Source organism: Chiloscyllium plagiosum, unplaced genomic scaffold (assembly GCF_037043375.1).
Source record: "Chiloscyllium plagiosum isolate Xiang-an unplaced genomic scaffold, Cpla_swu_hap1 HiC_scaffold_19, whole genome shotgun sequence".
Lineage (NCBI taxonomy): Eukaryota > Metazoa > Chordata > Chondrichthyes > Orectolobiformes > Hemiscylliidae > Chiloscyllium > Chiloscyllium plagiosum.
The window spans coordinates 39,761,339-39,786,952 of record NW_028270157.1 but is presented as its reverse complement, the minus strand read 5'-3'; the positions used below and the strand labels follow the sequence as shown (position 1 = coordinate 39,786,952).

The 25,614-nt window shown below is 41.0% G+C and overlaps 1 protein-coding gene across 1 annotated transcript in view; it reads right to left on the bottom strand.

Annotated features, from left to right (window-relative positions):
• Positions 1-25,614, bottom strand: part of kcnq1.2 (potassium voltage-gated channel, KQT-like subfamily, member 1.2) — a 599,569-nt gene that overhangs the window by 531,176 nt on the left and 42,779 nt on the right. Inside the window, exons 3-7 of the mRNA XM_043709474.2 lie at positions 17,684-17,810; positions 16,989-17,067; positions 12,778-12,874; positions 1,414-1,554; positions 473-583 (exon numbers count right to left, since the gene is read on the bottom strand). Coding sequence (XP_043565409.2) covers positions 473-583; positions 1,414-1,554; positions 12,778-12,874; positions 16,989-17,067; positions 17,684-17,810 — 555 coding nt within the window. The remainder of the gene's footprint in view (positions 1-472; positions 584-1,413; positions 1,555-12,777; positions 12,875-16,988; positions 17,068-17,683; positions 17,811-25,614) is intronic.

Genomic DNA, 25,614 nt, shown 5'->3' with positions numbered 1-25,614 from the left:
GGATGCTAGGAAATTGTTTCAGTTAGACGAGGAGACTAGGACCCGTGGACACAGCCTTAGAATTAGAGGGAGTCATTTCAGAACAGAAATGCGGAGACATTTCTTCAGCCAGAGAGTGGTGGGCCTGTGGAATTCATTGCCTCGGAGTGCAGTGGAAGCCGGGACGCTAAATGTCTTCAAGGCCGAGATTGATAGATTCTTGGTGTCTAGAGGAATTAAGGGCTACGGGGAGAACGCTGGTAAGTGGAGCTGAAATGCGCATCAGCCATGATTGAATGGCGGAGTGGACTCGATGAGCCGAATGGCCTTACTTCCACTCCTATGTCTTATGGTCTTATGATAAATCATGTCATGTTATACTGCGAAATTAGAAGCTTCCAATAAGGGGAGTTCTGATATATATCCAGCCCATGCAGAAGATATAACCCATTTAATCCTTAATGTTCAAAGGCAAACAGCAATGTTTACTTACTGCTGGAAGTGCAAAGAAAGATATAGCAAAGACAGAGAAGCAAGATGCTATTGTCTTCCCAATCCACGTCTGTGGAACTTTGTCACCGTATCCAATTGTTGTAACTGTGACCTAAGAGGAAAAAAAAATCAGTGAAATTACAAAATGTAGTATCCAATCTGTTTTAAATTATAACTTTAGAAGAAATTTATAGATTGTCACTATGTTTAATATTTTTGTTGATTTCTGGATACAGTTGAATGGATAGGGAACAAGAGTACAAATCATTGCTAACAGATAAAATGCGTAGATCAAAGTATTTCCTAATCCTATGTAAATACCTATAAGAACTCATAAGTTTGATCGCTATTTTGTTATAACATGAACTTCTTAAGCTATGTTTACATCTTGAATGATGAAAAGGTGAAGCAAGTCTGCGGGAGTGCTTTTTAATCGAAGTTTATTATAATTACAACAATGTAATACAAAACTACGTTTAACGTTTTTTAAAAAAAATTCTGCTGCAGGGAGGTCTCCAGGATCACTTCCTCATCTCTATTTTGGAACTCCATGACATCAACAGAAGAACCTTATGTGCCTTGGTTTAATTTAGTCATAAAAATAGAAGCAATGACATTGGCTGTTGGGGGTCAGCCAATCTAGAATTTCTTCAAATCAAGAAAAGCATCCAATTATGAACATACTCTTCACTGTTTGCCAGGATGTCCACTGCTGCTTTGTTATCTTTACAGCACTGCAGCAAAATGAGCAGCAGCACGACAAAGTAGAAAATTGATTATTTTGTTAATTATCAATTCAAGAATGTGTCCTGTAGAGTTTGGCGATTTTAAATGTATACAGAAAAATAGCAGTCCTAAAGTTCATAATGAAGCAAGTTTAACAAATTCATACTCGGATGAAAATGTCATTGAGAGCATAGGGTCAAATACAAAGGAACTCACCACACCCCACCACAAGGCATCAGCATAACTACCAAACCCAGTCTTTCCCTTTTCATCAACTGCATCTTTCTCAGCCAAATATACAAAATAGGAGGAGAAGATCAGACCCAGAAAACCGATGTACAGTGTTGTTATGAGTTCCTGCAAAAACAAACATTGCATTAAGGCATTACCTGATTTCAGATTAAATATTACTGTACAATTTTTAAGCTTGTACATCATAACTCACTTTAAATTATATTTTAGAGGTGATAAGATTTCATCAGCAACTGCACAAAGAGAAAGACTCTATTTTGATACATTACTCTTATCACAACAGGGAATATTTGTTGAAAAATCAGCTGGATTATCTATCCTTGGTCAGCAGCAGTTTTTAAACCTTCTAACCTTACAAATTTAGAAAATGCAGGTTGAATCTTAACTGGTGGTATGACAAACTCCAAAGGTCCATTAGAGCTCATTGGTCACAGAATGCCTTAAGTCTAACTGTGGGCACTGAGTGATCCCTCTTCATGGAGTTTTAAGCATGGAACTTGCTGCAGAAGAGATGCAAGCAGTCAGACTGAGAGCCCCCTCAATTACCTGTTGCTTTGACATGTGAATGGTCACTAATGCTTTCTTTCTACAACAAACCATTATGGTCAATAAGAGCAGGCACACACTGTCAGAAGTGTACCCTTGATCAACTTGCCAGAAAGGTTGTATGTTCAGCTGAAGGAATGGGCTAAATCCTGCTTTGCGATCAGTTATGATCGGATGGGTGCACTATCTTTTGTATTCCAATTCTCTAGGAGTCACAAAATAAATGTAATTGTTTTACCCACTTCCCGATTGGGCCAGTATGCTATTAGATATAAAATAAAAAGATCCATTCAGCCTTCTTTACTGAACACAAAATTATTGACTTACTACAAACAAAACTTACCCAATGACTATGCAAAACAAGTTAACACTCCTTTATTGCTATATTAAAATATTAGTTTGTATCTCACTAAATAAACCAAACCATACACAGAAACAAACCCGCACATGGCACGTAAAGAGCAAGGATTTGTTTCTGTAGACACATTTTGCCCAAAAAAAGTTTTATGCCAATAAGTCTTAGTTCCTGAGGACAAACATAAAAGGATAAGTTGTGTAATGTTCAGGCAGCTGTTGACCTGACATTCTAGTGCACAAAAAAAGATGGATGTCACCAGATACAATTGCAGATGCCTCCGGGATCTTTGCCAATACAGCTTGCACAGGCAAGAAAATACTAAGCATTCTTTCAGATGCTCTTCAGAAGGGCAATTGGGGTTTAGAAAGGATGTCACTCTTTAAATTTACATAAATTTTCCATCTTGTTCTCTTGCATCACTATTAAGAAAGCCTTGATCTTTTGAACTGGGCCTCTGCACCATCTGCCCTTTTACTCCCCTACTTCCTTTAATCAGAAGCATTTGAAAAACCCATTTTCCAACCTTTCAATTCTGAAGAGTAATTACCAGACTTGAACTGTTAACTTTATTTTTCTTCACAGATGCTGCCAGACTTGATGAGTTTCTGAAGCTTTCTGTGTTTGTCCCACATGCCAAGACTTCAAAATCCAAACGCAAAATTTTACTAAACTATAGTTGAGTCACACACCTTACATTTTCATTTTCTATGGGGGGAGTATAATGTATCTTTAGAAGACATTTTCATTGTCCACCAAAAATGATCGAATTTCTATATCAGATTAACAGTAGTAATGTACTGAATATACAATGAGTTACACAGCAACCTTATTTTACATAAGTTCATGAGCACCACAGCAGTCAGTGTCTTTCATATGTGCTGTCAATAAAGTGCCTAATATAACATTTCCTTTATCAGACAATTTTAAAATTATGCAATTAGAGAATTAAGCGCCAGTATAACAACTGTAAGTCTGTGCCCTGAATATTTGATGAGTTTTGAAGACAAAGGTTTGTCCATATAAATAACAATTTATTTCACATTGTTGGTGAAGTATATTTCAAGATGATGTAGACTGTCTACGTCTCAATTGCTGAATATTTTTGCTAACGTGGTCAGTTTCTTTGAAAAGTACCTGATGGACTAATTAATCTCAATCTTATTGTTTTGCAGTAATACAGATTCCATAGTGATACCATTGGTATCAACAACCAGTTCGAAAAGTTTCTCAATTTGATGCAGCTAAAACTGGTTGCCAGCACAGCTTTCAGATTTTCAAACTATCCTCATTTCATCACCTCTTAATAATGCTACCCCACCATGTTTTACATCCATCCTCTCTCTCCTTATTCTGAATGTTTTGACTATAAGATGGAAAGCCTCTAAGTTTTTTCTCTTAACGCATTTCCCTACACGCTTATGGTTCCTGGCTATAATGTTTGGGCATAATATATTTGAGCTAGGAACGAAGTAATGCAGACAAAGGAGAAAATCTAGCTTTAACCTACTATTCAAATATTTTGTTAGTAATCTTTTTATTGTAGTATTTTAATCTTTTCAAATCCAGATCTTTAAAATGAGTTTCTGGAGTGACAGTATTTTACAAAAGTTCACTTTAAGAAGTTAAGCTTACTATTTTAAAACAAATGAGCCAACACATGCGCAAATGTGCTTCTGCAGGGTTTTTCCAATTGTAGTTGGAATAACTTGACCCTTACATCTTTCATTTAAAGTCAACTGAACAGAGCCACTGTTGCTATTTCTAAAATAACAGCTGTGAGTAATCAACATTTTCTGAGTTCAATTGCTCCAGTTATTTTGTCCCATAATCTTTTTAGGGTTAAACAAACAAAGCAGCAATCTTGTCAGTTGAAATGTCCTACTTAATTAAATGTGACTTTTAACATATTTAACTATTCATCTAAATATTAAGGTAGAAAATCATTAGTCCATTAAAGCATATATAATGACATCTCCATGAAATATTGGTCATATTTCATGAAGGTAATATTGTAACTAAGAACAGATGAAAAAAAATTACAAAGCAAAGCAATCTCATTGGAATTCATCTACAATCCTTACATCAACATAATTCTTGCCTGCTTCTCCCTCTGTGCAATGCTTGCTACTGAGGCTGGCAGCTTCCAAGTGCAAGGGGATCATGATTTACCAATGCCTGTACCTGTGAATGCTATCCCATACAGGGGTGTAATTTTGAAGATCTAACATACAAACATTTCCTGTTCTTACAAACGGCTATGTTATTTGGATCTGCATTGTGTTCCAACTTGCGTACAAATCAATTTACGAAAGAATGGAACCCATTTACAACCTTGAGACTGCCTGTAAGTGCAAACTGAGTGAGCACTAAGAATGAAGCAAAGAGGCATAAGACATATCTTGTGTATGCGCAAAAGATACTTGTGCGCTCCCATGGGCAAAGTGACCTGGCAGAAGTATGCAAGTCACAGGTGTCCCTGCGTTCCAAAGTGAAATCCTGAATGACAGAAGTAGAGAGATATTGGTCCAAAAATAATCGGATGTTGCAGTGAAGCTGATTTGATGATGCCCACTTGCATTGCTGAAGAGTGAAAAAGGATGGCTCTCCATGAAGAATGCAGCAAAACTGTGGTGAAGATGTAATTGTTTGAAGGTGCAGAAAGGTAGTGATGGCAAACTGCAGCTGCTGCTCTGACTTTCATATTGAAATTTGGTGCCATCCAGTTTCTCATGGAAGGAAAGGAGAATTGGTAGTTGCATAGAAATGAGGTGAGATTAGCTAAGGAGGGATTGTAAATGCAAGGAAATAAAATGTAAATCACTGCTCACAGCAAGATTCAGAACTCGCCATTTAAACCCTTGAGAAAAAAGTATCAGAAGTCTTCATTAGCTTTAACAGTCTGATTTTCATATTTTGCCTTACTTTCCCCGAAAATTCCACCCATTGGAGGCCTAACATGCTACCTAAGAAATTATGAAACAAATTCAGACAAGGTGCTCAATTATTTCTTTTGGCTGTTGGTGTCATTATACTTTTTGTAGCTTTCCTCTACTTGATTAAAGTTTCAATAGTCTATTAGAAATGGTCTGCCTGGTGCTAAAGTACATCTTGTTCGCTCAAAAGCTTGTGCTAAAGTAAATTGTTTCTGTACGTGGCCGCAAACACTGGTATTATGGGGAATCAGCCCAGTCACCACCTACCAGGCAATTCCACTGAACTACTGGATAACAAATGGATGAACTGCTGTCAAGCTTTCATAGCCTTTGAACAAAAGGAATCATAGAAATCAGAGCTTCCACTACAACTATGACAATGGCCATAAGTTGCAACAAGGTAGATTCCACAAGTGAACTGATAAAAGTGATGACCTATTTAATGGTTTGAAAAGAAGGTTTCAAGGTATATGTCAAAGTTACATATTTCAAATGCCAAGGTGGTCATAGTCTTTGATATTCCTTGGCACTGAGCATAGACTTTCCAGTGCAGCAATGCAATGATAAAAAATGCCTTTTGATTATTCAAAAGCAAGCAGTCGGTGTTAGAAATTACAGGCAGAATTTTCTCAGTGTATGATAAACGTGGGCAAGTGCAAGTCAGTTGGAAAAATATGGCAAGTTTGTCAGAAATTAGATTCTTGAAGTAGAGAAAAAAAATTGTCTGATTATGCAACCCAATTTTGAATGGCAAGATGGGAATTTTGCTATTGAGCAGTGAGAGGCTTGTTTGCATGGACATTAATACCCAATCTCCCCTCACTGACATATACTTTTCTATTCTCTCACATGTTGAATTGACAGCGAGCGTTTGCAACACAAGTCAGTTTGGGTACCTGGTGGCTGCAGTTTGCCACATGTTCGACCAGGCATCCATCTTGGAAAACAGTTTTCAAATATTAGGACATAGTCTATGAGCAGCCAGAGCCTATCCTTCAGATGTAAAATGCATAAAGTGTCCAACTACGAGGATACAAATTTGGTTACAAATAATCTTGACTGTTCATCATCACAGACTGAACATTACTTCTGTTTCATTCAGATGACAATCATAGGTGATTTTTTTTTTTAAAAAGTGGCACAATCCAAGATCTTTGGACCGCACAAGGGCACAGAATTTTATTCCTCACCTTGAACTCTAAGTATTTGCCAACGTAATGCAGCCTTTCTTGGATGTTGTGGTGGCAGGGGTGCAAGGTACCAGTAATCAAACAGCAATTAAAAATCTCCTACTGCATATGCACAATATGTTTTGTACTGCATTGATCAAAATAAGGTCGATGTCAAAGCAACATCTAAATGCATTCCTTGATAATTCTTTGTCAGAGTATTCCATGTTTCACTGTACAGAGACTATGCTAAACCATGAGATGTAAAAGCTGCTCATGTTACCAAGGACCTGTTCTGCTTCTGATATTTCCCATGCAAGTTCATTGGAAGCCTGACATTATTATTGTCTCTCTTTCTGTGACACTACAAAGGTACAGAGAAATTGAGGGGGAACAGATGTGCCACCAGCCTCATGATCAAAAGGCTGCAGTAGAAGATCCCCTTAGGATGCAGATGAAGTGCAGGAGGCCCACGTGTACCATACTCAAGGTCATTTCTTCCGGGTGAAGGTGATACAGTGACAATGAGGACTGCACAAGTCCCAGAACACCATCGCAGAACTGTTCCAATGATTGGGACCTGTGGGCATGAGATGGCCATTCTAGCTCAGTGGCCAATAAGATGACAGGTGTGCCAAATGTTTATTCAATAAGCTCTTCCAAGGATCCAGTGGGCACCTATGTGGATTTCACTCCCTTGATACAAAAGTGCATTAATACTACTTCTGATGCAATTTGTGCGAGATCACATTGCTTGACCTTATATCCCCACAATAACATTGGTGCTGCAGCTCAAACATTTGTCTTTATCAAGACAGCTGGCTTCCCCATGTGCAAGGTGCTATAAATTGTACACTTATTGCATTGAGAGCACCATATCATGATGCAACAGACTTCAACTGAAAATGATTCCATTTCAATGTATAAATCATCTGTGATCATAAGTATCATGTCTTAGAGGCCTGAACCAGGTATCCTGGGAACTGCCCATGTCTTTGAGAATTCTCATGATCCTGCTGCATTTTAAGGGCTAGATACCTTAGAGGGATAGTGAGCAAGACATAAGGGCTACCCTCTGCTACCATGAGTGATGATTCCACTAAAGTAATCCCTAGACTGATGGCCAAGTGTAGGGACAATGCAGAGTCGAAGAGTGTGGTGCTGGAAAAGTACAGCCAGTCAGCTGGGGTGGCACTGTGGCACAGTCGTTAGCTCTGCTGCCTAACAGCACCAGGGAGCGGGTTCAATTCCCAGACTTGTGCAACTGTCTGTTTGGAGTTTGCACATTCTCCCCTTGTCTGCGTGGGTTTCGTGCAGGTGCTCCGGTTTCCTCCCACAACCCAAAGATGTGCAGGTTAGGTAAAGTGGCCATGGTAAATTGCCCATAGTGTCCAGGGATGTATAGGTTAGGTGCATGAGTCAGGGGTAAATGTAGGGGAATGGTGTGCACACAGTAAGGATTCTAATTCAAATTCAGGTAGCATCCAAGGAGCAGGAGAATCGACGTTTCAGGCATAAGCACTTCATCAAGAATGAGCCTTGTAGGCCAAGGAGGCTGAGAGGTAAATGGTGGAGGGATAGGAGAAGGTAGCTGGGAATGCGATAGGTAGATGAAGGTGGGGTGAAAGTGATAGGTCGGAGAGAAGGGTGGAGCGATGGGTGGGAAGGAAGATGGACAGGTAGGACTGTACAAGACAGCAGTGCTGAGTTGGGATAGGGGGAGAAATGGGAAAATGGGGAAACTAGTGAAATGCACATGGGACCCTCCAACCACATGGGATCAAAGGTAGATGAGGAGGCGTTCTTCCTCCAGGCGTCAGGTGGTTAGGGTTGGGCGATAAAGGGAGGCCCAGGACCTGCATGTCCTTGGTGGAATGGAAGGGGGAGTTAAAGTGTTCCACCACGGGATAGTGCATTTGATCAGTACGAGTGTTCCAGAGATGTTCTCTGAAACCATCTGCAAGGTGGTGTTCTGTCTCCCCAATGTAGGGACTACCACCAAGGACATGCACATCCTGGCCTCCTCCATCACCAAACCCTAACCATCCAATGACTGGAGGAAGAACACTTCATTTTCCCACCTTAGGACCCGCCAACCAGATAGGATCAATGTGGATTTCACCAGTCTCCCCATTTCCCTTCCCCCCACCTAATCAGAGTCCCAACCTTCCAACTCGGCAGTACTCTCTTGAACGGTCCTACCTGTCCATCTTCCTTCCCATCTTCCTCGCTGACCTATCATTACCTCCACCTTTATCTACTTATCGCATTCCCCACGACCTTACCCCCAGTCCCACTCCCCTCCTATTTATCTCTCAGCTGCCTTGGCCTACAAACCTCATTCATGATGAAGGATCTATACCTGAAACGTCTATTCTCCTGATCCTCGGATGCTGCCTGACTAGCTGTGCTTTTCCCGCACCACACATTTCAACTCTGATCTCCAGCATCTACAATTCTCACTTTCTACTAGTAGATACAATTCTGTTCACTGGGGCCATAATGGAACAGAAAATAGGGTCTTCAATGTTTGGACTGGTTTGGTGGTGGGGGGGGGGGGGGGGGGGGGGGGGCGGGGACAGCGTGAAAGATCAGGCTTTAGAGTTCAGTCCATACAGCATGTGCTGCATAATGCTTGTGCGCTGTGCACGGAACAGGAAAAGTGGGGATCTGGTGGACATTGTCTTCCCCCCAAAGACTTAGAACAGGAGAAACATTACCTTCAGCATAATAGAACATTGAAGTAATTGATGCAACAAGTCAGACTGGACTTAATTGACACAGTTCCAATAGATGTGAACTGAGTGCAATATTGTTCAATGATCAAAAGCAGGCAGTCCCCGAGTGTTCCCAGAAGCAGATTCAGCTTTTCATTGTTTTTCCTTCACTTTTGGAGTTGCTTAAAACAGTGAATGCTTTCAACCACTGGAAACACTTCCAGTATGTAATGCTCAAACATTGAACAATAAGATGGTATTCAGTTATGCTGGGCTTTGAGGAAACTGCTGCACTCCCTTACACATGGTTCTAAGGTAACATAACACAAAGGAAGGATAACTTATGTAGCTTGGTTCTTTTTACCGCAGTTATAATGATTGTCAATCAGACAGGTGATGTTAAATAGCAATATTTTCATGAATTTGAGCTTATATTTGCAATGAAATGTCAGCTACGCCACTTGCATGCCCTCCCACTACAAGCAACGTGAAAGACTGATAGCACTTGACTTGATGCACAGCTTTAAGAATGGCACTAGCATTAGGAATTCTGGGAGGTTTGAATAGTGGTAAGTATTTCTACCATTGCTGAGCAAAAGGTAGCACTAGCCTGGAGCTATCGAGGTATTATGCATAACTAATAAGGCAAGCAGTGGAGAATAGAGTGAGAAAACTTACTAGGGTTCACTGAGAAACCTTCCATGAAACATGCTAAAATGAAATAATTATAGCCTGACAGGAGAAAGCCTTAAACTCTATATGCACACATTCAAATCAACTTAAATTGAGAAAGCCAACAGGGAAGTATTGCTATCTCTCACTGGAGTAGGGGTTGAAAAATCAATGCCCGTGCCATGCCCAAAGTTATCACAAAATTTAAAGACATTCTTTAAAGTATACAGAATTCCATCCTCAGTTTACAGACTTTCAGACTCAAAATTAGTAGAAAGCACAGATCAAGTTTCTGTACTTAAGAAGAATTATTATTTAGAGTCATAGAGTCTTGCGGCTGTACAGCTTGAAAACAGACCTTTTGGTTCAACTCGCTCATGCCGACCAGATATCCTAAATTAATCCAGTTCCATTAGCCAGCATTTGGCCCATATCCCTCTAACCCTTCCTATTCATATACCCATCCACATGACTTTCCAATGTTATAATTCTACTACCACTTCCTCTGGCAGTTCATTCCATACACCCACCACCCTCTGCATGAAAAAGTTGCTCCCTCGGATCCCTTTAAATCTTTCCCCTCTCACCTTAAACTTATGCCCTTCAGTTCTGGACTCCCCCACCCCACCCCTCATGATTTTATAAATCTTCATAAGGCCACCCGTCAGCCTCCAACACTCCAGGAAAAAACAGCCCCAGCCTATTCAACCTCTCCCTATAGCTCAAACCCACCAACCCTGGCAACATACATGTGAATCTTTTCTGAACCCTTTCAAGTTTCACAACATTCTTCCTATAGCAGGGAGACTAGAATTGAACACAGTATTCCAAAAGTGACCCAAACAATGTCCTGTACAGCTGCAACATGACCTCCCAACTCTTATAGGAGAAAGTGAGGACTGCAGATGCTGGAGATTGAGCTGAAAATGTGTTGCTGGAAAAGCGCAGGAGGTCAGGCAGCGTCCAACTCCTATACTCAATGCACTGATTTATTACAAGCAAATAGATTCAAGCTACAGGTAAACAATTATGAACCATTGGCATAAAAACTGACTGATTAAAACTCCAATCCTGTGTATGTTCCCCTTACATATACACAGACCACAAAATAAATATGGGTGTAATGGACAGAAATAACTGGGAAAGTAACTGGGAAAGCAGTTCAGTAATCACTGTTCATAGTATCTGCTTCGCCATTGTCCTTCTCCAGATGATTTCACTGGTTTACACAAGGTACCAGATGACTAACTCTCATTTATAAAAAGATTTTGATTTATTTAATTAGAAGTCATAACGTATAGCAATTGTTGAAGGAACTGCTGAAAACTAGTCTTCTTCATACTTAAAGTGGATTTTGCTGCAGAGAACAGAGAGTAGAGATCTGACTGCTATTCCCTCTCTTGATCAGAGCCTCAAGCTATTTAGCTACTTGAGAACCAATCACAGTTGTTGACGGGCAGAAGGCCTGTCATTGATAACTGGTCACTTGTCCATAATCCAACCAGTTTCTTGTTGCTTTTTAAACCTCCATTTGTACACCCCTTGCCTCCAGCTCATCTGCATCTTTTCATACTACTGCTTGAACCAGCAGCTGTGTAAACAATACCTGCAATGAATATCAGGTTACTTTCTTTCAAAAGAATGAAGTAATCCGTAAGCTTTAGAATGTTTTTTTTTCCATTTCAGTCTACAATTAAAAATACAAAAAAACAAAAGACAGTCTTTACAGTATGGAAGAAAGTTAATAATCGGATATTCATTCTCAAATCTCTCATCTTGTCAGACTGCCTATCCATAATATGTTTTTGATCTACAAGTAGCTATTTCCATCGTTTGGGCAAATATACTATGTTGGTGGGATACCCTGTCCTCACGCACGTCAGCTGCAAAGAGGGAAAGAATACAGAACCACATGTTGAGATTGATCTTAAAAGTCAGTAGCAGCCATATGTGGGCAACAACCTTCAGGTCACAATTCTACTAAGAAGAGTTAAATTTGTACTAAGTCCAGAAAAATCTCCTTTACAAAATGCCTAACTTCAGAACTAGTTTCTCCAACATGCCCAAAGCTATCAAGCCACCTCACAAACATATCTAAATTCAACCCAATGGAATTTAGAATGGAACCTTATACGATTCAGGTTCTCAACGAAGGACTAAAATGATGAATTTCATACATACTTCAGTTACAATAACATAGGAATGATGTATTAGTTTTTAATTTTGCTATAATTTTGATTCAATATTACACTTCTTTTAATATCCTGTCCACTACTTTCCTGGTCCACATTGAATTTCTTTCTTACTACACAAATGTTACTTTTTTCATGGCTTTAAGACTTCATGCAAACTTTTCAATGCAAGCCATGTTATTCTTCAGCCTCCAGGCTGTGTATTCATTTCCTGAGTAAAACATCATCATAAAGAAGTGTACTTCAGCATTCATAGAATCATAAAACCTCTACAGTGTAGAAGCAGGCCATTCAGCCCATCAAATCCACACCAAAGTCTGAAGAATATCCCTACCAGGCCCAACCCACCCCCACCCCCTCACCCTCACCCTACCTCTGTTCCTGTATATACCATGGCTAAGCTTCCTAGCCAGCACATCCATGAGCAATTTAGCATGGCCAATCCACCAAACCTGCACATCTTTGAATAATTATGTAGATTGTGAGGGAAGCATTTTCGGATCGCCTCCTGATTGAGGACAGGAACCCCAGTTATATCTTTTTCTAATGGATTCAGCAGCGTTCATTTGCACAAGGAAAATTAATAAAAACAAAAACGTTATTTAATGGCCTCACCTCCTCTTAGGTGAACCTTGCAAGTAAGTCACAGCAACTTTATCTACTCAGGCCTACTGTTAGAAAAGCTGTTGGGTATAATTATAGAATCAGAGCCTGACCTGAACAGTTAAAGATATAGCTAACCTGACGATGAATGAAAACGACAGAGCCTAAAAGTCTCCAAGTGCCACCCTGTCGATCCACATGCAGCATCCGTAAGATCTGAAGGAATCGAATACCCCTGAAAATACAAAATAACATCAATACTACAAAACACAAACCTAAACATTTTAAAAGTTGCATTTTTACGTTAAACATCTGATGGTTTAAAACTATACTAAACTATACTAAAGTCCATCCCGGTTTGGTCTTTGTTGCAAGTACACGAATAAAATATGAAGATAATTGGCATGTTAGTTTTTATTACAAAAAGGGGCTAAAACACAAGAATAGGGAAGCCTTATATAGAATTTGGTTACTTAATGTGTCTCCAAATTTAAAGAATAATGTATTTACATTGAAATTACTAGCCTAGTTTCTGGAATAAGAGGGTTCTACTGTGATGACAGGCTGAATAAATTGGAGTTTTGAAGAATGAGTCATCTCATTCAAACATACAAGATTTTGAAGGGGTCTAACATGGTAGAGATGGAAATGTGTTGCTGGAGAAGCGCAGCAGGTCAGGCAGCATCTAGGGAACAGGAGAATCGACGTTTCGGGCATTAGCCCTTCTTCAGGAATGAGGAAAGTTTGTCCAGCAGGCTAAGATAAAAGATAGGGAGGAGGGACTTGGGGGAGGGGCGTCAGAAATGTGATAGGTGGAAAAAGGTCAAGGTGAGGGTGATAGGTCAGACTGGGGTGGGGGCGGAGAGGTCGGGAAGAAGATTGCAGGTTAGGGAGGCGGTGCTGAATTTGATGGATTTGACTGAGACAGGCTGGGGGGAGGGGAAATGAGGAAACTGGTGAAATCCGAGTTCATCCCTTGTGGTTGGAGGGTTCCTAGCCGGAAGATGAGGCGTTCTTCCTCCAACCGTCGTTTCGCTGTGGTCTGACGATGGAGGAGTCCAAAGACATGCATATCCTTGGTGGAGTGGGAGGGGGAATTGAAATGTTGAGCTTCAGGGTGGTTGGGTTGGTTGGTCCGGGTGTCCCAGAGGTGTTCTCTGAAACGCTCCGCAAGTAGGCGGCCTGTCTCCCCAATATAGACGAGGCCACATCGGCCTCCGGATCCTCCGCTCTTAAACAAAGATTTCAACCTACTGCGAATCCTCTTACAAGGATGCCTTCCTTGAAGAAGCTCTCTTTCTCCCTCTACAAAGGTTTCAGTGAGTCCCTCTCTCACTGCACCCCCCAGGTCATCTCCTCTGCTCAGAAGCTCTTCAGCCACATTTTCAAACAGACTCGCTACCACAGCCACATCTCCTTCCTCAGCACCTGCCTACGGAACCGACTTATCCCGCACGGACTCCGGACTACGTTCCGACCAACAAAACTTGGACCCAACCAGGACAACCAGTACCTACAACAAATCCGAAGCCTCCAGCAACAGACGTCCCTCCGGATCCTCCGCTCTTAAACTGTACCCGATGTGGCCTAGTCTATATTGGGGAGACAGGCCGCCTACTTGCGGAGCGTTTCAGAGAACACCTCTGGGACACCCGGACCAACCAACCCAACCACCCTGTAGCTCAACATTTCAATTCCCCCTCCCACTCCACCAAGGATATGCAGGTCTTTGGACTCCTCCATCGTCAGACCACAGCGAAACGACGGTTGGAGGAAGAACGCCTCATCTTCCGGCTAGGAACCCTCCAACCACAAGGGATGAACTCGGATTTCACCAGTTTCCTCATTTCCCCTCCCCCAGCCTGTCTCAGTCAAATCCATCAAATTCAGCACCGCCTCCCTAACCTGCAATCTTCTTCCCGACCTCTCCGCCCCCACCCCAATCTGTCCTATCACCCTCACCTTGACCTTTTTCCACCTATCACATTTCCGACTCCCCTCCCCCAAGTCCCTCCTCCCTATCTTTTATCTTAGCCTGCTGGACAAACTTTCCTCATTCCTGAAGAAGGGCTAATGCCCGAAACATCGATTCTCCTGTTCCCTAGATGCTGCCTGACCTGCTGCGCTTCTCCAGCAACACATTTCCATCTCTGATCTCCAGCATCTGCAGACCTCATTTTCTCTTCTAACATGGTAGACTCTGGGGCTGCTTGTGGAATCTAGGGGGAAAGAAAAAAAGAGTTACAGTCTCAGTATAAATGATCCTTCGCTTGAAATAGAGATAAAATAGGAAACATTTCTTCACTTAGAAGGTTGTGAATGTACAGAATTGTCCATCACAGAGGAACGTGGATGCTCCATTATTAATTACAGGCAGATGTTTAGTCTCTTGGGGAGTCAGGATATAGAGGGTTGTGGCGGGGGGGGGGGTAGTGTAATGAAGCAGCAGATTAGCCTCGATTATATTAAATGGTTGCACAAACCTGAGTGCTATGATCTACTCTTGTTTCTATTTCTTATGCTCTTTTGTTGTTACTTAATAATAACTTACCATGCCTTGATAAATCAATGCTGTATTAAATATAACTGCTTCAAGTGATTTTTATTTACCTCTCAGGCTGCACTAAAAGACCAGTCATACAAAAAGAGCAACACAAGCTAGCAAATTTGGAGATCATAATTATTCAAACATTAGATTGCAAAAACAATAACTATTTGTAAATATTCCAGAAATTTACAATTCTGCCTAACCTTGATATGGACCTCATTATAATTTTATATATACTATTCCAAATATTACCACAGCTCTCAGCCAAGCAGGATGGGGGAGGCTTGGTGGTATTATCGCTGGACTGTTAATCCTGAAGATCCAGATAACATTCTGAGGACTCTGATTCAAATCCTGTCATGGCAGATGGTGGAATTTGAATTAAGTAAATATCTGAAATTAAGAATCTAACGGTGACCATGCATCCATTGTCGATTGTTGGAAAAACCCATCTGGTTCACTAATGTCCTTGAGGGAAGGGAACTGTCATCCTTACCTGGTCTGGCAATGTGGTTAACACTTAACTGCCCTCTGGGAAATTAGGGATGTTGGCTGATAGGAAACAAAGTAGTGATAAACGGCTCCATTTCGGAATGGCAGGCAGTGACCAGTGGGGTACCTCAGGGATCCGTGCTGGGACCGCAGCTTTTTACAATATATGTTAATGATATAGAAGATGGTATTAGTAATAACATTAGCAAATTTGCTGATGATACTAAGCTGGGTGGCAGGGTGAAATGTGAGAAGGATGTTAGGAGATTATAGGGTGACCTGGACAGGTTAGGTGAGTGGTCAGATGCATGGCAGATACAGTTTAATGTGGATAAATGTATGGTTATCCACTTTGGTGGCAAGAACAGGAAGGCAGATTACTACCTAAATGGAATCAATTTAGGTAAAGGGGCAGTACAAAGAGATCTGGGTGTTCTTGTACACCAGTCAATGAAGGTAAGCATGCAGGTACAGCAAGTAGTGAAGGCGGCTAATAGCATGCTGGCCTTCATAACAAGAGGGATTGAGTATAGAAGCAAAGAAGTTCTTCTGCAGCTGTACAGGGCCCTGGTGAGACCACACCTGGAGTAGTGTGTGCAGTTCTAGTCTCCAAATTTGAGGAAAGACATTCTGGCTATTGAGGGAGTGCAACATAGGTTCACGAGGTCAATTCCTGGAATGGCGGGACTACCTTACGCTCAAAGACTGGAGCGACTAGGCTTGTATACCCTTGAGTTTAGAAGACTGAGAGGGGATCTGATTGAGACATATAAGATTATTAAAGGATTGGACAGTCTGGAGGCAGGAAACATGTTTCCGCTGATGGGTGAGTGCCGAACCAGAGGGACACAGCTTAAAAATACGGGGTAGACCATTTAGAACAGAGAGGAGGAGAAATTTCTTCACCCAGAGAGTGGTGGTTGTGTGGAATGCTCTGCCCCAGAGGGCAGTGGAGGCCCAGTCTCTAGATTCATTTAAGAAAGAATTGGATAGAGCTCTCAAGGATAGTGGAATCAAGGGTTATGGAGATAAGGCAGGAACAGGATACTGATTAAGGATGATCAGCCATGATCATATTGAATGGTGGTGCAGGCTCGAGGGACAGAATGGCCTACTCCTGCACTTATTGTCTATTGGCAATAAGTGCTGCCTAGCCAGTGACACCCTCATCCAGTGGATGAATAAATGAATTTTTTAAAAAAGTGAGGACTCCACTCTCTATCTACTTAATCTTGGAATCTAATTTGTCCAATAGACTAGAAATAGATTGGGTCTGTTCATTGTAATTTATAAAACTGCAGAGAAATACCTGATGGCAGATGTGGCAAACACCTGACCATTTGATCCGACACTGAGCACTATAATGGATGCAATCACTACAATCAGATCTGCAAGTCAAAAAAACAAGCATGCTGATTAGTTTCAAATATGACATGATAAAGGAATTATGTTAATCTTTTCAAGATCATGGCCAAAAATACTAATACATTGATGGCAAATAAACAAAACAACCCTTGGATCAATCTTCCAATTACAATTCCAATCCACTGTCAACTACAGTTTCTAAATTATTTCAAACTCAATGAAAATTCTAATTTATGAGTTGTAAAAACATCATCAGAATTTCATGTTATATATTTTCCCATAGCACTTGAAGTTGCAATTAACAAATTTGCCTGTGACTCAGGAATGGCCTGGTTTCATGCTTCTTTTAGATTTACTGATTTTACTAAGATAATATTACTGTGAAAGCATTTAGTGTATTCAAAACTTTATTCTATGTTATTCAACTATTCCATATCCATCTAAGCTAATTCTATAATATAATAATAAAGCTACACTGTGTTGCCGTTTTTAAAAATATTTTGGCATAGTCGCCAAGTCAGATACTTGCACAGAATCTCAAATTCTGCCTGACAATTATCTCAATGAAGTATAGTTGACTTTAACATACACAAGATTGTTAAAGTTAAGGTGATTGAAAGAAAACAAGGAACTCCTCACCTATAATGGAAATAGGTTTCCTGGCAAACCGAATCCTTCCTTTAACACCAATATATTTACTTCTGCAGCCTGCAGACCATAATCGTACCATATATTCTGCACCGAAAAAAACTACTAACACTATCTCCTAAATGGAAAATAAAAAGAATTGTTGAGATTAAACTGTGCGAGTTGAAATAGAAAAATCATTGCTTTTGTATAATAGACTAAGGCTCAAAACATTGTTAGGGCGTTTTAACAATAATTAAACACTTACAAGATCAAATTGCTTTCAGAGTGGTCTGCTAATATTGCTAAGAGCCATTTCAGGTTTAATTCCAGGCAGTAGTCTTTACACTTTTCCACATTCCAATACCTACAACGGTGGGAAGATTAGGGCGATTCATTTTTAGGATACATTTTTAACATTTCTAAGGTAATCTGAAAACAAAGGATCTGCATCAGATAAATTGGAACCAAAAGTTGATAGATCACTCAGTGTGATGATACAATGGTTTTTGGAAGTGTATTTTGATCTGGTTTTTTTGTGAAGAAAAGTTGAGACAGGATGCTTTCTCATTCTGATGATCCATTAGTCTTTTCTTAGCTCATCATACTTTCTACATACTATATTTCTCAATCTTTATATTACCTTCAATTCCACTTATATGTCGTATGTTAATTAGCATTTTACAGTACTTTTTTTGGTTCAATCGAGCTATCAATTTGTTTATTGCTTAAATTTGATTAGAATAATTTTGCAGGGTGGAATCGTCCTTTCTGAAGATAAAGCATGGTGGTTAGCATGTTGGATGACATCATTTCTCAATTCATTACCTAAGTAAGTTAGTTGTTGTATGAGTACTTGGCAAATTGTATGGCAAGCAAGCTAGAAGTTTTTGCCATTGGCAAGATATTTTGGTTTCAAAACGTCTAGTGCCATATTTAAAGACCAGATGAATAGCACTTCAATTGCTACAAGCTAAGAGCATCCCTTCATCCTGTGCTGTCATTCATAAAGCACAGGCAATATCAGCAAAAATTCATGTTGGCTCTTTGCTGTTTGATGGACTCACAGAAGGACCACACACTCACTTTCCAGAAGAGAATCAAAAGACCATTATATCACTCCTGTCCAGCCTGGACACAGATAACAGCACAACTCAGAGGAGTCAGACCCCACAAGAGATATGTCAAACTCATTCAAGAAAAATTCAATAATCTCCCACACTCTGTAAGGGTAAGCAGTAAAGGGAATCTGCTACCTTACATGGCCATCACAAATTCAAAAGTTGCCACTGCAAATGCATCTCAGAAATCATCATGGGCTACAATCCTCAGCATCGCATGTCTATTATAAAGTGCTTTTGAGCCCTTTATTCCCAAACTACTAACCCTTGCTGCCCTCAGCGCTTCCTACTCACTCTGAGGAAACCTCACCCCCTGCAAATTTGTGCATACTCATACAATGCTTCTGCTCCATTCCCATCACACACAATCATTGCTTTTGTTTTATCACTATAAAACTGGCAAGAGGGGTCAAGATGGCTAAGACTGGTATGGAGTGAGGATGTTGCAAATGAAGTCACTCATTCCCTGTGAGAAGAGGATCACTGAGCTGGCTAGGGAATACTAGGTCCATTACTGTAGTGTAGGGCCAACAGCCATTGTGATCTGTTCTTCTTGGTTAAGCTCCATGCCAACATATTGCTGTACATAGAATTAGTTAAAGTATTTTTCTCATCTCTTCCACAGGCAGCCAGGAATTCTGAACTCTGAAGAGCCCACAGTCCAAGTCCCTCTGTACCAATGCTGCTTCTGTGGATGAAGTCGATGAAACCTTAGAAAATGCACCTGCTGTTTCTCCAGCAACACAGGGACTGTCTCCTGGATATTCCAGCTAGATTAGATTTGATGCTTCAGTCTGGTGAGCATATCATTGATACATTTCCACAGCCATTGGAATAACATCCCTGATATTTAAGGCTGCTGAAGACCAGGCAGCTACTTCATCCTAGGTAGAAAATGTGCCTCGAAAATAAGCCATTAGTGGCATGGTAAAGCTGAAGAGATGGGCAAAGGAGTATCAGATAAGTGTGCTATAGGTGATAAGCTAGAATGAAAGGTGATTGAATCTCTCCACATTCTCACTACTGGGTGCTCTGCCATGTGAGCACCTGGCTACCTTCCAGTACAGGGTGGTGGCCATGTTGGAAATCCAGATCCAGCAGAATACGCGATGTCTGATGGATTTGTGCTCAAAATGTACTTTCAAACACTACTTGCCAGCAGACACCCACCGGGAAAAGAAATGACAGTCAGGCAGCCTGACCGCTGCTTCTCAGGACACGACAAATGATGCCCTCCAGCTCCCCTTCCTTCTACCTGTAACCCCAAGGCCTCCAATGGTTCAAGCCAAGGATGCTGAGAGGATGTGGGCAGGACACTCTTAGCAAGGTGGGGCATTTCAGCCAAAAAATGTCACGAGATGATTGCCTGATTTTTTTCAAAGTCAACAGGGAATATCACATAGCAGGTTCCCTCCACTCCAGCTGTGAATGTCAGACCTGCATCTAGGGAAGGGAGGGGAAATAAAAATGTTCTAAAGGCATAGGGCCTGCACTTTGGTAAATATATGTCCATTTCCATTATTATAAGAACTGCTGTACCCTTACTATTCTAATAGGCATGAACTAAGTGGAACAATATAAAAAGGTGCAGAACATCTTTAATCAGCAAAAGGATGGCCTGTGTTTCAACTGTAAACACTTGTTCACCTCTCATAATCAACCATGTGGGGACTGATAACAGCCTCACCATCAGTGAACTCCACACTAGGAGATTGTAGCCAAGATACAACAAATGAATGTCATGGACACACAGAGGTGAAAAGGCAAAAAATGTGTAGGAGAGGAATAGGGTCTGGGCGGTCAAATCATTCAAAGCATCTGGACAGGGAGGAGTGGCAGAATGAGTGATGCTTCCGGCGTTCAGAATTGGAAAGTTTATCTTATCCCTGGGCTTCTCAAATGAATGATGGAACATTTAAGGTTGTGAGATGGCTAATAGGCAATTTGCATGATCAGATTTTTTTTATTGAGCATTGGTCTGGAATAAACAAATGCACTTTAAGTGCTGTTAAACATGATGCCAGTGCCTAGCAATGGTAGAATGAAGATTCATAGTACCCGTGTATGAAAGGGAAAGTGGTGAAATCTTCAGGAGGAGAATTCACAAGATGACTGACAACTTGGTAATCTTCATGAGAGTTTATTTCCTCTTTTGACTCATATGTACTATTTTAGTTCAGATATGCAATGCAGAAAAAAAGAGTGTTCTCTGCACCATGGAAGCTTCATCACAAGCACTGGTCAAGAATAAAAAGTTTACACAGAGGTATTAACTTACAACAAAAATTAAAGATCAGATCTGATCAGGAGAACTAAAATGTTTTGTTACACAAGGATAATGAATAACAAGAACAAAGTACATCAGTTATCAACACAGGATACACCAACCAGAGGGATGTCTGCCATATGCTCAGATAAAACTAAAAATTGCAAGTAAAACATCACTATCCAGATCAGACATCCTGGAAGGGTGGAGCTATAAGATTTTCTCTGGCTTCTTGAACTCTCCAGGTCATTGTCCCATTCTCCCCTTTGTCGCCTCCCTTCAATCTCCCTTCCTGATACTCCATATGACCGCAGTGGGCCAACACATGACTTTGGTGCACATCACCATATTTAACATCAATAGTACCATGTATAAACATGTAACTCAGCTCCAGGATATCTCTGCAGGAGTTCCTCAGGGTAGTGTCCTAGGCCCAACCATCTTCAGCTTCTTCAATGATCTTCCCTCCAACCTAAGATCAGAAATGGGGTGTTCACTGATGATTCTTCAGATACTGATGTAGTCCATTTTTAAATGCACTAAGAATCGCCACTATCAACACCCTTGAGGTCACCACTGATCAGAACTTCAGCTGGACTCACCACATAAATACAGTGGCTACAACAGCAGGTCAGAGGCTAGAAATAGCACAGTGAGTACCTCACCTCCTGACTCGCTCAAACCTCCCTCCACTATCTATAAAGCACAAGTCAGCAGTGTGATGGAATACTCCCCATTTGCCTGGATGGATGCAGCTCCAACAACAGTCAAGACCTGTTGACATTATCCAAGACAAAGCAGCCTGCTTGATTGGCACCACATCACAAACTCCCTACAGCACTCACACTCAGCAGCAATAGTGTACACTAACTGCAAGATGCACTGCAGAAATTCACCAAAGATCCTTATATAGCACTTTCCAAACTCATTACTAATTTCATCAAGAAGGACAAGGGCAGCAAGCGCATGGAAACACCATCACATGCAAGTTCTCCTCCAAGTCATTTACCATCCTGACTTGGAAGTACATCACCACTCCTTCAATGTCACAGGGTTAAACTCATGGGAATTCATTCCCTACATGCATTGTGGGCCAAACTACAATGTGTACTGTCGTGGTTCAAGAATATAGCTCACCATCACCTTCTCAAGGGCAACTAGGGATGGACAATGAATGCTGCCCACATCCCAAGAGAGTGAATTTTAAAAAATGCAGGTTTCCAAGAAAGTTTGGAGCAGCATTCAGTCAATGTGTCCAAATTCTCCTGTCAGTCAATTTAGAGAAGCATTGGTTTTATTTCAGGGCTCCAACATGTACAGATGTTGTTGTGGTTCTGTTCGCCGAGCTGGAAGTTTTTGTTGCAAACGTTTCGTCCCCTGGCTAGGCGACATCATCAGTGCATGGGAGCCTCCTGCGAAGCGCTTCGTTGATGTTTCCTCCGGTGTTTATAGTGGTCTGTCCCTGCCGCTTCCAGTTGTCAGTTTCAGCTGTCCGCTGTAGTGGTTGGTATATTGGGTCCAGGTCGATGTGTTTGTTGATTTCATCCACAGACTCAAGGACTGCTCAAAACACTATATAGGACAAACAGGAAGACAGCTAACAATCCGCATACATGAACATCAACTAGCCACGAAACGACACGACCAGATATCCTTAGTAGCACACACGCAGACAACAAGCAACATGAATTCGACTGGGACAACACTACTATCATAGGGCAAGCCAGACAGAGAACAGCCAGGGAGTTCCTAGAGGCATGGCATTCATCCACAAACTCCATCAACAAACACATCGACCTGGACCCAATATACCAACCACTACAGCGGACAGCTGAAACTGACAACCGGAAGCGGCAGGGACAGACCACTATAAACACCGGAGGAAACATCAAAGAAGAGCTTCGCAGGAGGCTCCCAAGCACTGATGATGTCGCCTAGCCAGGGGACAAAACGTTTGCAACAAAAACTTCCAGCTCGGCGAACAGAACCACAACAACGAGCACCCGAGCTACAAATCTTCGCACAAACTATGTACAGATGTTTCTTAGTGTTTCCTAGCAATCGAGTGCCTATATTTGTCAACAGTATCAAATTTCATCATAGTTTGAAAGGAACAACCTAGTAATTTATATCATCTGAATTACCAACCAGCACGAAGATGCAAAAAGTCGTCACTCCATACTATAAGTTCTTATTGTCATTGACTCTAAATTCTGTTAATTAAAATCTGTTTTAGAAGACTGGATTGTAACTTACAAGTCTGCAGATATCAAATTGCATTCCAATTACAGTAACTAATCATTTCTTGTGACAGCAAGCTCATAATACAAGCACAGAAAAAAAGGTTCAATTTCAGAATTTCAGAACAAAATGCAGCCTTTCTATAATGTATACATCCAACAGCAGCAAAGAAACTAATCTCTCAACACAGGCATAATCAATCCTTTCTCTGTGTTATTTCACCAAAATGTAAAAGTATTTTCAATCACTAAAAATGTCTTCTCTTGTTGAATATATCTACAGAATCTGATGCATCATACAATTGAAAAGTAATTGAGTGGAATATTCCCAGTTCCTAAACAACATGGACAGCTGTGAATCAGTTGGTAAAATAAATGAGATTGGAAAAATGAGACACTGAATATTCTAAGAAAAGGCTCATTGTCCACCATTAACCTCATTATTACCCCAGCTTCCCTCATTTCAATACAGTTTCCTATTTTCCCAGGTAGTGGAAAAAAGGAAGATGGCAAAAATTCCTGATAAGGAAGTACCAGTGGGTACTTGTCAGTTGTAACTTGCTGGTGTCTTTTCCAAGAATCCACTTTGACCAGCATTCCCAAAACCTCAGGACATTTTCCATGGGCAGTAACTGCTGACACCTCTGTCTACATGGATTGGTATCAGCAAAACACTACATCATGGTACATCTCACATTTAGAATACAAATTCACCACTTCACTACTGCACTTAGACTAGGAGCAGCTGTTTCCAGGTATGTCATTTGGAAAGTAGAATTCCTTTAATAGTAGTACAGTGAAAATTCAAGGTCAGTGCATTCCTCAGAGTTAAGGGCCAGGGCTGTAGCTCCACGGAATCATGGATGTTAATAGATATCAAGAGTTTGGTAAAGAAAAAGAAAGAAGCATAAGTCAGGGACAGTGCATTAAAAACAGAGGCGGTCCTTTTAAAGCTAAGTGGGTTGAGAAGTTTACTTAAAAATGAAATTAAGAGGGCAAAGAGGGGCCACAAAATCTCTTTGGCAGATGGGATCATGAAAATTTCCAAGGCTTTTTATAAGTATATTAAGAGTAGGAAGGTTCTCAGGGAAAGGATGGGACCTATTAGAGACTAAAGGGGCAACCTGTGCATGGAGCCAGTGGCCATGGATGAGATCTTTAATAAATATTTCACATCTGTGTTTACAGAGGAGAACATCATTATAGATAGGGATTTCATTTAGGATGGTGAGGTTTTAGAACACATTAAGATTAATGTGTTAGATATTTCAACAAGCATACAGGAACACAAATCCCCAAGGCTTGATAAGACATATTCCAGGCTGCCACGGGAGGCAAGGTAGGAGATTGCGTAGGCCCTGACAAAGATACTTAATACTTTTCTGGCCATTGGTGACGTGTCAGATGTCTGGCGGATAGCTAATGTGGTTCGTTTGTTCAAGATGGACAGTTGGAATAGGCCAGGTAATTACAGACCAGTAATTTGACGTCAATGGTAAGAGAAATTATTGGAAAAACTTCTAAAAGGACAGGACTAAACACTTGGAAAGGTAGAGATTGATCAGAGGTAGTCAGCATGGATTTGTTAAAGGGCGATCCTAATTGATTAATAGAGGTTTTGAAAAAGTGACTAAATATATTAATGTGCATAGTGCAGTTGATGTAATTTACATGGAATTTAGTAAGGCTTGAGCAAAGGCTGGTCCGAATGGTAAGAGCCCGTGGGATCCAAGGCAAGTTGGATCCAAAATTTGCTTGCAGATAGGAGGCAAAGGGTAATGGTGGAGGGTTGATTTTGTGATTGGAAACTTGTAACCAGCAGTGTACCACAAGGTTCAGAACTGGGACAATTGCTGTTTGTTATTTACTTTAATGACTTGGATATGAATGTAGGAGATTAATTAGTTGAGTTTGCAGATGACACAAAAAGTGGTGTTGATAGTGAAAAGGATGGTCTTTGGCTAAAGTATGATTAGATTAGATTAGATTAGATTAGATTACAGATTAGATTACATTACAGTGTGGAAACAGGCCCTTCGCCCCAACAAGTCCACACCGACCCGCCGAAGCGAAACCCACCCATACCCCTACATTTACCCCTTACCTAACACTACGGGCAATTTAGCATGGCCAATTCACCTGGCCTGCACATTTTTGGATTGTGGGAGGAAACCGGAGCACCCGGAGGAAACCCACGCAGACACGGGGAGAACGTGCAAACTCCACACAGTCAGTCACCAGAGGTGGGAATTGAACCCGGGTCTCAGGCGCTGTGAGGCAGCAGTGCTAACCACTGTGCCACCGTGCCGCCCATGA